The 15,069-nt window shown below is 32.5% G+C and overlaps 1 protein-coding gene across 4 annotated transcripts in view; it reads left to right on the plus strand.

Moving 5' to 3' along the window:
• Positions 1 to 393: 393 nt before the first annotated feature.
• LOC126815821 (protein fantom) overlaps positions 394 to 15,069 on the plus strand; it is a 38,561-nt gene continuing 23,885 nt past the window's right edge. For all 4 annotated transcript variants that reach the window (XM_050541781.2, XM_050541782.2, XM_050541783.2 and 1 more), the window contains exons 1-21: positions 394 to 524; positions 1,435 to 1,545; positions 2,041 to 2,167; positions 2,539 to 2,597; positions 2,793 to 2,884; positions 3,428 to 3,508; positions 3,632 to 3,726; positions 4,404 to 4,472; positions 5,327 to 5,399; positions 6,568 to 6,638; positions 8,283 to 8,388; positions 10,145 to 10,291; positions 10,441 to 10,514; positions 10,666 to 10,805; positions 11,277 to 11,383; positions 11,725 to 11,842; positions 12,019 to 12,239; positions 12,852 to 12,923; positions 13,072 to 13,149; positions 13,325 to 13,440; positions 13,583 to 13,652. In XM_050541781.2, the coding sequence (XP_050397738.2) occupies positions 1,494 to 1,545; positions 2,041 to 2,167; positions 2,539 to 2,597; positions 2,793 to 2,884; positions 3,428 to 3,508; positions 3,632 to 3,726; positions 4,404 to 4,472; positions 5,327 to 5,399; positions 6,568 to 6,638; positions 8,283 to 8,388; positions 10,145 to 10,291; positions 10,441 to 10,514; positions 10,666 to 10,805; positions 11,277 to 11,383; positions 11,725 to 11,842; positions 12,019 to 12,239; positions 12,852 to 12,923; positions 13,072 to 13,149; positions 13,325 to 13,440; positions 13,583 to 13,652 (1,968 nt within the window). In that variant the 5' untranslated portion in view covers positions 394 to 524; positions 1,435 to 1,493. The remainder of the gene's footprint in view (positions 525 to 1,434; positions 1,546 to 2,040; positions 2,168 to 2,538; positions 2,598 to 2,792; positions 2,885 to 3,427; positions 3,509 to 3,631; positions 3,727 to 4,403; positions 4,473 to 5,326; positions 5,400 to 6,567; positions 6,639 to 8,282; positions 8,389 to 10,144; positions 10,292 to 10,440; positions 10,515 to 10,665; positions 10,806 to 11,276; positions 11,384 to 11,724; positions 11,843 to 12,018; positions 12,240 to 12,851; positions 12,924 to 13,071; positions 13,150 to 13,324; positions 13,441 to 13,582; positions 13,653 to 15,069) is intronic.

Raw genomic sequence — 15,069 nt, forward strand, 5'->3', positions numbered from 1 at the left:
CACGATTACTCCACGATTTAAACCACGATTTCAATCCTAGCACGAATCGTGATAGTGGGAACATAGCATAACGTAATGAAATGAAATAATTGGAGGGGCATACGCCATAAGTTATAGTGTGTAATGAGGGTAATTTTGCCCGGACGGCCGCGCTGCAGCCTACTCAAAAGTGTTATAGAAAGGCAGAGTAAGGCTGCACGTTCTGCCCTTGTGCGCAAGACCGGGTTATGGGATATTGAGTGGATTCTGAATTATTTTCTTTTTCAGCTATAGTTTATCATGTCAACTACTGATTGAACTATAAGTTTTCAATGCGCAGAAAAGAAATACTCCCAATTAACTGCCAATTGGAATACGATGTGGTCTTAAACCTATTTGTACGGCTAGAGTTATCTGCACGTAAAATGGCGTATGCGCATGTCTAAATTCTCAAAACAAAATCTTTAGAAATTTTTATTTTCTACATTTTTGGCAAAATTACAGTTAAAATGGGAAGTTGAAATTTAAAGGCATGGTTATGTAAGGTGAGACCGTCTTAATCGACAATAGCCATCGTGTAAAATATCGTAAACTATGGAGTTTTGTAGTGTTTTAGTTCATAGTTTACCTTAGTTTCCAGTGACCTGGTGTAGATTGATTGATTATGTACGGTATTCGGATTGATAAAACTTCACCCGGGCAAAGAATTTTGCAAACACAAACAGACGTTTAGAATGATTTCATTGACACAGTAGACATCTTTGATTTAGTTACCATACTTTCTTTATGTATGACCCATTTTTGCAGAGTAAAAACTGGCTTGATATTCTTTTATTTACATTTATTTCAAATAGAATTCTTGTTTGAACTTGTTTTGACAGTTTATTTGGTATGGAATACCAGTCCCACATGACTCATTTCAACCCTTCTACTAGTTCTACATCCTCGTTTGCCTTAAATATGAATTCTCTGATGATAAATTCTTATATGTAATAACTGCATGGGTTATGTAATGTAAGCTTATTATTACACAAATGCATCAACCACATAAATAAATATAGGTTACAAATTGCAATTTCATTTAGGCCTATATAATATCTAACCTCAGAAACTACCAGTATATATTACAGTCCTTTTATACCTTTTCCTCAGTCTACCATTAAGCCTTGATGCCTTGTTGACAACATTAATTCGTGAAATGGTTTGCTCCTGATGCTCCATTTGCTTTTTCCTTTGTAATCTTTGTGGCAAAAACTGTAAGCTTATTGTGTATCATCTTTTGAGTTAGACCTTACATTACGAAATGCCTTTCTGTTTGGGCCTATCTGTGTATTGAGAAAAAGAATGTGGATAATGTTATAAGTTTACAGGAGAAAATGAACCTTAGGTAGGTCATTTACAGACTTAATTCAATCTGTATTTTCAAATCGATAAGATAATATTTATTTTCTCTAGGTGACATATGGTAGATATTTCATAAGAAAATATAAACAAGAAAGACAGATCAAGTTGTGATGATGGCAGATCATGATATGATTCCCGTTCGTGATCTGAACAGAGATCCAGGTAACTTCTATAATTTATTCACTTTGGCCAACAGGTTACATTTGATATATATTAATTACAATATTTATTGTCGATTTGTAGAGTCAACTTATAACTTCTAAAAAGATTCAAAAATAGCTTTAACATTTTCCATTAATTAAATCTACAAAAGTAAAGGAAAGGAAAAAAGCTTAATGGTTTGAAATCTTTAGTGCTACAGATATTTCTGAGTTGGCTACTTACTCATAACAAAACTAGATGAGGCAGGTCTAGAGTATTGGTTTTATAGCTAATGACAGTCTGTTTATTCATTCATTCTTGCCTCTATATTTCATTTGTAGTGCACTTTGACAAGTTATGTATCCCAAGCATTTTCATTTAAAAAATGTTTGTGTAACACTTTTGGAAGATAATATAATTTACAATTTTTTTCTGTGAAATGTACTAAATTTACATTACCATTAAAAAAATACCTAAAGATGTGTTCATTTTACAAAATGATTTTTTTTTTTTAAGCTGGTCAGATGCGTCGAATGGTTAATAAATGGCAGCGTGATGAATTAGAAGATAAATATTTACGTAACTACGAGGAAAATATCATCCTGAAAAAACATGCCAGAAAACAAGAAGAAAAGATTAAAAAGTTAGTCCTAAAATGACGTAGTTTGTGTTGAGTGGATGTTAAACCCCATTTCTTTCTCTAATTTAGTCATGGGTTTGCATATATTTTATGCCCCCGTCAGACCGCAGAGCCTTGGTGTTTGTTTTGAACATGCTTAAAACAAACGCTGTGACTAGGCAAACATTCACGACCATGGAGACCACAGCACGATATCTGGTGTTTCAACCACGCTTCTACCGCGCTTATGGCGATCTTGACACACTCTGCGGCCAATTTCTGTCGCAGTAAAGACGCCACGCCAGTTTGACGGTGGTATTACATTTTTTTGTTATTTTACTGTATTGTGCCCATTACATTTGTAAAATATTTAGGTTACCATTATATTTTTGTAGGATGGCAACTAAACTGTTGAGACTTGTTAATGATAGAAAGAAGTTGGGCGGAGATGCTAGTAAGTACCAACATGATGTACCTTATTTAAGGATTTAGCACAATTGCTTCTCAGCCATTTACTGTTTTGGCATTTAACTAAGATTCTGTTGTCTTGCTTCCATAAATACACATATCAAGTGATCTATTTTAATTGTGCTTTATGCTCTATAGTACATTATAACTCACTGTAATTTTATCTTCAATTATTTATCAGGTAAATTAATTGGTGATGATAAAATTATGAATGACGATGTTATTGATAAGATGAAAGAATTAGAGAAACAGAATCACCTATTAAAAGACAAGGTTTGTTTTATTTTCATTTTTAGGATTAAAGCCTGCTTCATGTACAAGTATTTTTTTAACTTTTGGATCCAGATTTTGATTGCTGACAAAACTAAAAGAATTAATATGAAATTGATAGTCCATCATAAGATATATAAACTAAGTTGATTTAAATTCTTAAAAATTCTCGAATTTTTTCTAGTTTGTGTTAATAAAATGAGAAATATTTTTTGGTTTGTTTCAAGGTGAGGGTGGTGGCCGAATGGTTAATGTCTGCACGTTGGATCAGTCATTGAGTCAAGTTTTATGGTTTCGATTCCCCGGTTGTACGTGACAAGGAGTAGGGTCACCTGTCCGACCTGGTCGGTTTTCTCCGGGTCCATCAGTTTTCTCCCACTGCTAAAGACCCCTACTCGCAAGCGAATTATTGAAATAAAATTGAAACATATGTTAGTCCTGAAATGACCTAGTTTGTGTCGACTGGACGTTAAACCCCATTTCTCTCTCTCTCTCTCTTGTTTCAATGTATATTCTATTACAATTTGACCTATTGTGTATTTTCAGTTGATAGTAGCTAAACAACAGATTGCTACATTAAATCAAAGAGTTACTGGATATGAATATGTACAGGCTAGAATTGATACTGTAAGTATTTGTTATTTTTGATAGTATATTATGAAATAGTGTCAGACTTAAGCGCTTGACATGCCTGTACACTGTATATTTCTGCAATTGAATTTAGTAAGATTTTACACTTTGTATTTTTAGGGAATACCTCACAGACCAAGCAGTCCAACAACAAATATAAAAATATCTCGGAACATTAGAGTAGCAGGTCCTTCCCAAAGCCTTACACAGAAAAGGTATATAATCTTCAAAACATTTTTCCCCAAATGACTTTTATGTCTAAACTGAAGTAAAGGCACGTTGGCAAGTACTACATAACCTGCAATTCATTTTGTTGCAATAAGTGTGAATTTCTCATATTCTTTAAGAAAATAGACATTGTCTTTGATCAAACCCTCCAGAGCAAATGAAGAGCTTAGGGGAAGAACGATCTAAGTCACATTTTTGTCTTTTCACAAAACAGAGAATATTTGATGTGAACAAAACAACGAGTGGGTTTAATTACATCTTCAAAATGATGTTTAATACGAACCATACCAGTACAACTAACTTCAACTTTTCAGGCAAATTAAATTTTTTTAAATAAAGGGTACGATGGTCTTGTATCTGTCCAGGAGGCCATTTCAGAAGGGCCTTTGTTCGATGTGATGTGACTCCGATTGTTTTTACCTGAAATAGATTGTTCCACAGAAAGCCCATACAATTTGCTACCAGATGGTGCCATTTACTGGCCTTCGTTGAAATGTGACTTAGGTCGTTCTTCCCCGGGGCTCTTAAAATGTTTTCCCTATGAATTATTATTTCCATTTAGAGTCACAAAGAAATCTTGCATTTCTGATTGTGCTAACATGATTTTAACCTTTTGTTTAGAGCTTTTGATGGACATAAATACAACAAAATTCCATTTTTTCAGAAGATCTCATAGTCCCACCATGCATTATCAACAAACTAGTTTTGAAGACATTCAAATGAAAAAAAGAATGTAAGTAGGTTTAAGGTGATACATATGTCCATTATAAAAACACAGAGAGTAGACATAAAAGTTAGTTGAACTGTAATTATAATTTTACAAACAATGAGATGTTTGTATATTGTATATATTAATGAAGGGAGGTTGGGTGGGTGTCCAATTGGTCTAATGTGTGCACTTTAGATCATAAGGTCTGTCATTGAGTCAAGTTGCATGGTTCAATCTCATACATGTTCGTGACAATAAATAGAGTTGTCTGCCTAACCTTGTGGGTTTTCCCAGCATGCAAATTATTGAAACAAAATTGAACCATATATTAGTCCCGAAAAGACTTGGTTTGTGTCGAGTGGATGTAAAGCCCCATTTCTTTATATATATTAATTAATTTAATTTAAATGAAATGAGATGGGGTTTAACGCCCTACTGTTATGCTCCGACTGGGCTAATGAAGACGGGCATACGCCATACAGTGTGCTATTAGGGAAAGTTTGAACGGGCAGCAGCACTTTGGCCTACTCTAAAATATCAAATTCCAACTACCAAGAGATCTTTTACGTGCATGCCAATGCATATACAAGACCTTAGTTTTTGGTCCCATCCAAATGACTAGACAGCCGCCTCTTCAGGCCCTCTCTCTTGCTCCACTGACAAAGGGAAACCATGTCATGAAATCCTGATGAACTTTCTTGGCCAATTCAGTGAGCGAAAACGTGACCTCCAGGCTAGCAAACCAGCGTTTTACCGTTGGTCCGAATTCAATTTAGCCTAGACAAATATTTGGTTATGACTAGTAATACGAATTTTGCTGTTTAAAATTAAATATTTGAATATTTTGTTACTTTAAGCTTGTATATTATATATTTTAGGGAACAAGAAGTGGGTAATCAAAGAGAACAGATTGACATTTATAAAAGAGAGATACAGAATCTTCATGAACAGGTATGTTGGAACTCTACACAATTTTTGATTTGTGTTTAATATCTGCTCCTATCAATCAGCATTCCTTATTTCATATATATATCTGGTGTATTTGAACTTATTCTCTTGATGGATTAACCCAGAGAGTAGGAGATGTTATTTCCCATAAAAATTTAGGAATCATTGAGCATTTGGGTTCACTCTAAGATAAATCACTAAATACTCTATGAAATTGCGATGGTTCGATGATTTGTTGTATATTTTCTTTGCTACCGTGAGGTTTGCTTGAAATAAGTCAGATATCGTCCATTTATTGATTGAAAACAAACACTATATACCATAAAATTCTGGAGGCTCAGTGTAGGGGGGGGGGGTAAATTTCACCTTTTGACCGCTAGGGTCACTAAGACTAAAGGTGAATTTAGCAAGTTTACATTTTTATTGAAAGTGTGATTACTTTCGATCATTTTCAGCTTCTTTTCGTAATACAAGAATGACTGCGCATTCACTTTCAGTGCATATGAACTCATTTGACCTTTGACCTCGAATATCTCAAAAAAAAAACAAAGGCAGACTGATTACCACTCGGCATTGTATTCTGGTTTTGTGCCCATTTGATGGACACCCCCCCTCGCGCTGAGCCTCAGGTCTATAAGCATTTATTGGTCACAGCTTTATTACATTCCTTTTATTACATTCCTTATCTTGTTGAAAGTGTTAATGTCTCTTTAAATGAAGATTATGACAACTATATTCAGATAGTTATGTCATTAAATCACTTCAGATGGGAATTTCGATGGCTAAGTGAGAAAGACACTGACTCACTAACCAGGAGTTCTTGGGTTCACTCCTGGATTTGGCCGAGAAAGTTGCTCAGGATTTTCCAACGTGGTCCCCCCTTTGTCAGTGATACTGTTTTGGACGGAGGGCCTGGCAAAGATAGTGTCTAGTCGTTCAGATAGGACAAAAAACTGAGGGTCTGTGCACGTAAAAGAACCCTTGACAGTTGGAATTCGAAAAAAGAGTAGGCTGTAGTGCCAATGTCCAGGCAGAATTCCTTCATAGGTCATTGAGCCACTGTTCGGGCAAAATTTCCCTCATAGCACACTGTATCTTGTGTGCCTGTCTTCATTAGCCCAGTCAGTGCAGAAAATTAGGATGTTAAGCCCCATTTCATTTCATTCTTCAGATAAGAAAAAGAGAGAGTGAATTTCAACAAGATATGTCTAAAGTACAACATCAGATGACAGCTGATCACAAGTAAGTGTATTAAAATATATATGGTGATTTACATTCATAGAAACTAACAAAATAATGAAGTGAATGTGTTACAATTTAAAAGGCAATTAATATTATTATTATTGATTGATTAATTATTATTATTATTGATTGATAAAAATGGTGGAGTTAAGTGGCTGATTAGTGTAACACTTATGATCAGTAGATCATGGATCAACTCTCAGGAGAGGATCACATTCATAGAAAGCTTTTTCACTGACAAAAACAAAACACAAAGAAATGCTTCTTTTAGAATTATGTCAATTTTACTTATGTCTGTCAATGTTTCTGTCGATGAGGCCAAACTAGTTTAAATTTTAGGTCTTCGGGTATTGGTCAATAAATAAACCACTCAATTCTTGTGTCCAATATTTAAAACTTAAATATTTGGAACAAAAAGCTTTTGAAAAGAGCAACTAAGAACTTTGTTTTCATGTGGTGTAGGGCCTACAATAATTAATAGAATACAATATCAAAAAGCCATTGTTTCATTAGTAAAAATGCTAACTTCTTCAGGGATAGAACTAAAATACAAAATGACTGGAAGTCAATTATGACATCATAGTAAGTTATGACATCATAGTAATGATGATATCATGGACTTAGATACATATCATGAAATGTTAGCTTATAATGATAATAAAGGTAATATTTTACAAGTAAGGAAAATTATGCATGATTATGAATGATTTTGAAAACCCCTGGATTTAATTCATTTAAACCATTAGTCCAAACTGATGGTTTTTTGATATTGTATTCTATTAATTGTTGTATATAAATTATTTGAATATCAAATGCATCATTTTACTTTGTCAAAATTGAACCCATCAAACCGTCTATAATTGGTTTGTGTTGATTGAATGTTTCTCACATTTTCATGTGGATGTGGATGTGTCCGCCCTGGTTTGTGGACACTCTACAGGCCACAATTTTATCTGAATTTGACAAAACTTGAAATATAGGTTTATCTTCCAAATATCTCAGTTTTTTTCAAATTTCTTATGTATCAGACCGTAATTCCGTGGATTATGGACCCAGATTGTATGAAAAATCAAGTATTTAGCTTGTGGACATAGATCTCGGTTCCTTTCGTTATTCCTGGATTATGGCCCCCTGATTGTTCGAAAAACTGTGTTATTAGCCTGTGCTCCCTCTAGAGGTCGAATATATCACTGTTACACCATAACTTCCTGGACTATGGTTGCTGATTGTACAAAAAATCGCATTTTTATTTTTATTTTAACATGTTCTCTGTCCATCTCTTGCCAAATGTGGGTATAACTGGCATGGCAATTGGTTAAAATAGTTTTTTCCCTGATGAAATCAGAGGCAGAATTTTTGATAGGTGTTCCTGAAGAACAGAAATTCAAATTAGTGTGGCTTAATCTACAGATGATCATACACAAAACATGGGACATGTAGAATGTGGCTGTACTGTATGTTAGTCCCAAAATTACATAGTTTATACTGAGTGCACTTTTCTGCTGAGTTGGAGTGATGCACAATCCAATATAAGCCTTCTTGATTTGTTCAACTCAACTTATTTCATCTAAGAGTGTTTCATACTTTCACCACGGTGGCCCAGTAATGAAATTTTCAAATGTTATATGTTAATGAATATTTCAGGGTTAATCTAAAAGAAAATGTTGATTTAATTAAACTACAGCGAGAAATCTCAAGCAAGTCTTCTAAAATAATGGATTTAGAATCCAAATATGCAAGAATGGAAGAAGTGAGTTACAAATAAAATTGTGGGTTTTCACCATACTCCCCTGTTTCCTCACACTGTGAAATACCCCTACGAACAAGCAAATCATTGAAATAAAATTAAATCATATATATGTTAGTTCCAGAATGTGGATGTTAAACCCCATTTCTCTCTTGTATTCAGTTAACTCCTTAAATAACTTTGTTTGATAGATCTTACATGTGGTTAATTTCTTTTTAATTTTTTCACAAAAATATCCATATTGTAAAATCTGAGGAATACTGCAAGGTGTTGATTAAATTTAACCAAGATATATTTGTGTTATAGAATGTGCATATAGGGAAATTTAACCAAGATATAGAATATGCATATAACCAAGATATATATCTGTTTTATAGAAAAATTAAAATAAAATTGTTAATTTTAACCAAGCTACATATTTGTGTTATACATTTGGTGAAATTTAACCAAGATATAATTGTGTTTAGCCAAGAAAAAAATATCTGTGTTTATGGTTATTTGGCCTAAAAAAAAAGGGTGGGGGGGGCGGCTGTTTATATTATCCATAGGCGTTTTTGTGAACCGATTAGATTGGACCGATTAGCTATTATACGCATTTGTGAAGCAAGTTGATTATGCTAATCGTTACATTTGTGAGACGATTTAACTCAACTGATTAGGCAAATCGACCTAATCGTCCCAGGAGGTGTTTAGGCGATTAGATTTGACGTTTTCAAATGGCGGAATGTTCGACATCGCAAGTAATTTTTAATGCTTATTGTTGTTTTTCTCCATAAAAAATGTTTTTTTAAAACGCATTTGATGTGTTTAAAGTAGCTAAGTCTCTAACTCAATATCATCCAAAATCTTCAACATTGAAAACACGATTTATTTGTCAAATTATATCAACATTCATGTTGTAATCTTAACGGGAAAAGATGGGCTTTTGATATCCAATATTTAAGACAAAATAAACATTTTACCATTGGTACACGAATCGTGTACCATAATGCGCTTCAGCCCTAGTTGTATCAAGAGACTCGAGGGACGAGGCTAGACACATTGCACCAAATCAAACGGCGTATGTAAACTGGAATAACCAGACGTGACGCTAGAAATTTGCACTCGCTTGAGACTGCTGGCTTATTTCGCCGAACATAACGGATTTGAAATTGGAGTAAAAACGGAAACCATTGAATGTAAATCAGTTTATATACATTCATATTACAGTATTATATCCATTGCGACCCACTTTTGTCAATTTCTAGGTCCCAAATGTTAGCGATTAAGCTCCTTTAATGTTAACTGTATAGTCCACAAGAATGTTATATTACCTCTGGCTCTAAGCAATTTTAGGCCCTCTGGGTGCCAGCAGTGTCACTGTAATCTGTAGGTAACTTGGACTACACGTGAAACACACGCCCCCCTCGTCATGTTAGCAGAGACAATTTTTTTTCTGATCGGTGTCCCTGATGGCAGCCATCTTACCAAATCGTAATTATCAAATTTCACATTTGTGGACCATAGCTAATCAAATCGAAATCATACCAAATCGTACTAGCAAATCAAAACCTAATCAAATCGACTCACAAAAACGCCTCATGACTTTTAGCTAAATTACTCAGAAAAGTCCTTGAAAATAATACCGAAATGTCAGGAAAAAAAAGTTTGGAATCGGCGATTTCGGCTTTAAAAAAATGTCAGTCGGGTATTTGTAAACACAGATATTATGTATTTCACATATTGTGAAATTTAACCAAGATATATATTTATGTTATAGAATATGCATATTGTGAAATCTAACCGAGATGAGATGTTAATGGAAATGGAAAGATTAAACTATAATTTAAAAGAAGAACAGAATAAAGTGCTCACTCTTCAAAATGAAATTAGAAATTTTAGTGCTAAAGAGAGAAAATTATATGAAGTAAGTAGACATTTTTTTTTTTTTCACATTATTTCAATTTGTCTCATTTTGAAAGTTTATTGGTGATTATTTGTAGGTTTAAGAATGTGGGCACACTGTATGTATCTTCGTAATATTTATTAAAATATTAATCATAACATTTATTCTAGATTGAAGAAAAAGCAAATGCTTTAGAAAGGGACAATGACATTTTAAAAGAAGCCAATGAAAAACTTGTTTCAAGGTAAGAAAAACTGAGAATAATGTTTGTTATGGGTTCAAAAAGACCCCATGCTAAAAAAAAATTAAAAAAATAAGTAATGATTTGTAAACATTTTTAGGTTCACTTCACCAAATCACGTAAAAGTTTAGATAAAGTTTGCTGTATTTTTCAGTGCATTTGATTTAGAAAGAGAAAGAGAATGGAGACAGAGAGAGAATCAACTAAAAGTACAGATAGCTCAATTAGAGGCTACTATGAAAGCTGATCTGGGTGAAAAGGGCAGTATAATAGATCGTTATAGTAATGAAAGAGGTACGTTTAATGGATAGAATAATGCCTTTGATAATAATTAAATAGCTTTTTAAAAAGTTCAAATCTATTAGATAAGGTTTCTCTGGGATTAGAAAAAATTTTGCAGAGATATTGAATTTTTTTTAAGATATGTAGTAGATTTCAAGTAGTTGAACAGTCAGTCGAAAGATAGCTTTACTCTGACTTAGTGGGCAATTGCTTGGATTTTCCATAATTATTTGTGTATTTATATGATTTTACACAAAATTATTGTCATTTATTTTGTACGGGCGGAAGTAATAATGCCTCTATAAAAATGTAATCAATTGTTATATATATAGGGGTCCATTCGTAAGATAAACATCTTGTTTTATGCATGTGGGAGGTAAAAGTTGGGGCCTTTTTCACTGTTTTTAGAGTACTGATATAGAAAATGTTGTGACTACATGCTACAGGATATTAACCTATATTGATATGTATATTATGTTATAGAGAGTAATGAGAAATTACAGAGTGAATTACGAGAAGTACAGATAAATTATTATCAAATAAAAGAACAGTATGATGATTTACAAGAAAAGATGAAATTCTTTACCAGAGTAAGTATATCTGAAATTATACAAATAAGTTAATAATTAATATGCTTAAAAAAATTACTTAAAAAAGAAATTGAAAAGATTAATATATAGCTTCTGGTTAGTTGACATACCATGTTTTAAAACAGGAATTAATGTAGGTAAGCTAGAATAATTATTTGTTCCTATCAACCATTAATTATAGTAATATTGAAAATTCTTATTAGTTTAGAAAATCTAAGAGTTAAAGCTCTGTTACTAGGGAATTTCTTCTGCAATATATGGTAATAAATAATAAAAGAAAAAAGCCTTTCACCAAGGCTTACAAGGCACTTATAAACAGTACATTTAAATTTGTTTTACAGGAAAGTGGTGTAGATTTCACAGAGATAGAAGAAGCTTTAGTTTTAATTAAACAGAAGAGACAACGGGAAATTAAGAAACCTGAGTTCTTACAGCAAGTTGATGAGGAAAAAGACAAAGGTTAGCTTATATTTCAGCTAATAAATCAATTCAGCTGGTGCATCACCACTCACCAATGGCTGAATCAATGTTCAGCCATCCTGTGAATTCTCGTTTTTATCTTTTATTCTGAGGATTTTTGACCAGGCAAAACCTTTAATCCTTTTCCTCATTAAAATAAATTTGTACATTGACAGATTATAAGAAGGGTTTATTAGAGTTACAAGCAGAGTATGCTGAAACAGTACACGAACTTGAGAAAACACGTAATATGTTGGTGGTACAACATAAGATAAATAAAGACTATCAACTAGAAGTAGATTCATCTAATCAACGAATGGATGAAGTAAAGAAAGAATATGAGATGAAACTAGAAGAATATGCTAGATTGTTAGATATCAGAGCTGCAAGAATCAAGGTCATTTATAACATTCTAGTTTTAATTTGTCTGTTATGACAGTCTGGGCAATAGAACCGTCAAAACTAGGATATTCCAGATTCTGTTTATAGTGTGAGCTTCTGTTCATGTAGCCATGATATAAAATATTATAAAAATATAAAATATAAATATATAAAAATATATAAAATATTATAAATATTAAAATATAAAAATATAAATATATAAATATTATAAAATGTTATAAGAATATAAAATGTTATAAGAATATAAAATATTATAAGAATATAAAATATTAATATTATAAATATATAAAATATTATAAAAATATTATAAAAATATAAAATATTATAAAAATATTATAAAAATATAAAATATTATAAAAATATAGAATAAAAAATATAGAATAAAAAAGTATAAAATATAGTAAAAATATAAAATATTACAAAAATGGTTTTAAAATGATTCATTTGATATGCATTCTAAGAAACACAAACAGCTGAAGTCAGTTACAACAATCATTGCTTTCTATACTAATAATATACAGGATATAAAACCTAATGTCTGATTATGTTTGGGAGAGATTGCAAAGAGTGGGATATTTAATAAATATAATTGTTTTGATCATTCCAGAAATTAGAACATCAAATGAAGGATGTAGCTTATGGTACAAGACAATATAAGATACCAGTTGCTGATTCAGATGTAAGTAATGTTACACAGTTTCAATAACTCATATAATTGAGATATAGCTATCATGGTCATTATTTATTTTGATTATAGGACTATAATCATCAATTATCGTATTATTAAATGTGAATTACCTGATAAATAAAATTATGTCATATTTCAGATGGAATCAACAATGGATCTGGAGGAATCTATATCTCTAGAACGTGGACAGAACCTGTTTGAAATACATATACATAAAGTAAGTAGATATAACAGCATGTAATTTAATTTTATATGAAAAGAATGAAAATAACTTCATCTGAATATATTTATAGTGAATCTGAAGAGTTTATTGCTATAAATAAATAAAGTACATGTGGATTTAATCAATATATAAAGGAAATAGTTATCTTGTCTTGCTATTTATTTTATAGTTAAATCTATCACCTGATGCCTTACGTTTGATAGGAGATGAAGAACCATCCTTATTCTGTACTTGGGAATTCTTTGAATTTGAAATTCAGTCAACACCAGTTGTCAGAGGACCACGGTTAGTATGTGTGTATTCTTATATTAAGGAAACCAGGGATATGTGTTTTTGGAATTGTTATCTTTTTCATAATGAGTGAACATGTGTTTATATGACTTTAACTATTGATTTAACCATATATTAACAAAATTTCTTTTTTTAGACCAGTGTTTGATTTTACATCCCAGTATGTGGTTAAAGTTGATGATTTCTTCCTACATTACCTACAAAAGGTTGGTTGGAAATTATGTTTTAAAGATCTGATAAAGTTTTCATTCATAATAAAAAAAAAGATCAAGTCTATTTCATTTTGAAATACCAGTACCAGTCGACTACTTTTTAGAAGTGACCTTTTTTATTTTATTTTTTTATTTTTTATTTATTTCTTATTATATGCATTACATCATAAAAAACAATCTCAATGCGTAGTAGAGGGAATCCTTAAAAAAAGGTATCTTCAAACTATGAACCAAAATAAAGTACCAGATTATAGCCTATTCCCCAATCTAAGATATTTGTGATCTCTCACGCCTAAACCCGGCATAAGTCGCACTAATTGATTTTGCGCTATGGCACGTTAAACCTATTATTTGTTGAAAATGCATTGAGATGTCAATTTTTTTTTTTTTGTCTAATTAGCAAGATTAAACACTAATTTACCGAATAAATCATCTGAAATGTTGGAAATGTATTCTTAAAAGCTCTTAAATTATGTTTTTGTAAAGGGTACGCCTTTAAAACAAAGGAAAATTGACTTATAGCAATGCAAAATTCGCTTGAATTCACCGACATTTACCACGCTGTTGGTATATCCTAACCCCCTTATATGGGTGTAAACAGTAAGCTACGTCATTCTCCTTGTCTATTTCGAGTTGGGATTCCCAGATAGCATCCTTTTTGACCAATAAAAGATGGTTTTAGTCACCACATTCAATATAAACAAACACAGCTTGTTGCTAGACAACGGGCCAAAAAGACCGCCGCTGATTGGCCGAAAGGCCGGTGCGGTGTATTGTGGGAAGATGGCGGCGCCCATGAAAAACCAATGTGATCGGATTTTTCGTCCTTTTTCTACTTCACGTAAATACCTGGTCAAACTAATTAATAAGTTGGATTTAAGACACTTCAGAACGAGAGACCGGTGCGGTGTATTGTCTGAAGATGGCGGCGCCCATGAAAAACCAATTGTTGTCGGATATTTCGTCTTTTTCTACAAAATACGTCACGCTTTGTTTACTTCCGGATAACTGTTTAGCGCGAAATTCGTTCTCGTTTAGCAGACGCAATCCGAGAAGATTTTTTAACGAAATTTTGGATGAGCGATGTTGACAATTTCCACACCATTCTATACAGAAAAAAAGGTAAACAATTTTATATTAATAAATTGTATATTAATATTAATCCTCCCGAATCACCACGAGTGCTATTTATAGAAGGTGCGCATGGTAGAAGTCGGTCAGTGGGTCACAAATGTCAAAATCATTCACTTGGCTATCCTTGTTTGTAGGCTAGCCAACACAATTTAAACAATTGTTTAAATATCGATAAAAACCCACTAACATCATCCAACCTTCGATTCAGGGTGATTACTACTATACTACCTATATAGGCTACTAGTACTAGCAGGTGCCCGTGGGTAAAAAAAATAGT

The sequence above is a fragment of the Patella vulgata genome, chromosome 3, assembly GCF_932274485.2.
Source record: "Patella vulgata chromosome 3, xgPatVulg1.2, whole genome shotgun sequence".
NCBI classification, from domain to species: domain Eukaryota; kingdom Metazoa; phylum Mollusca; class Gastropoda; family Patellidae; genus Patella; species Patella vulgata.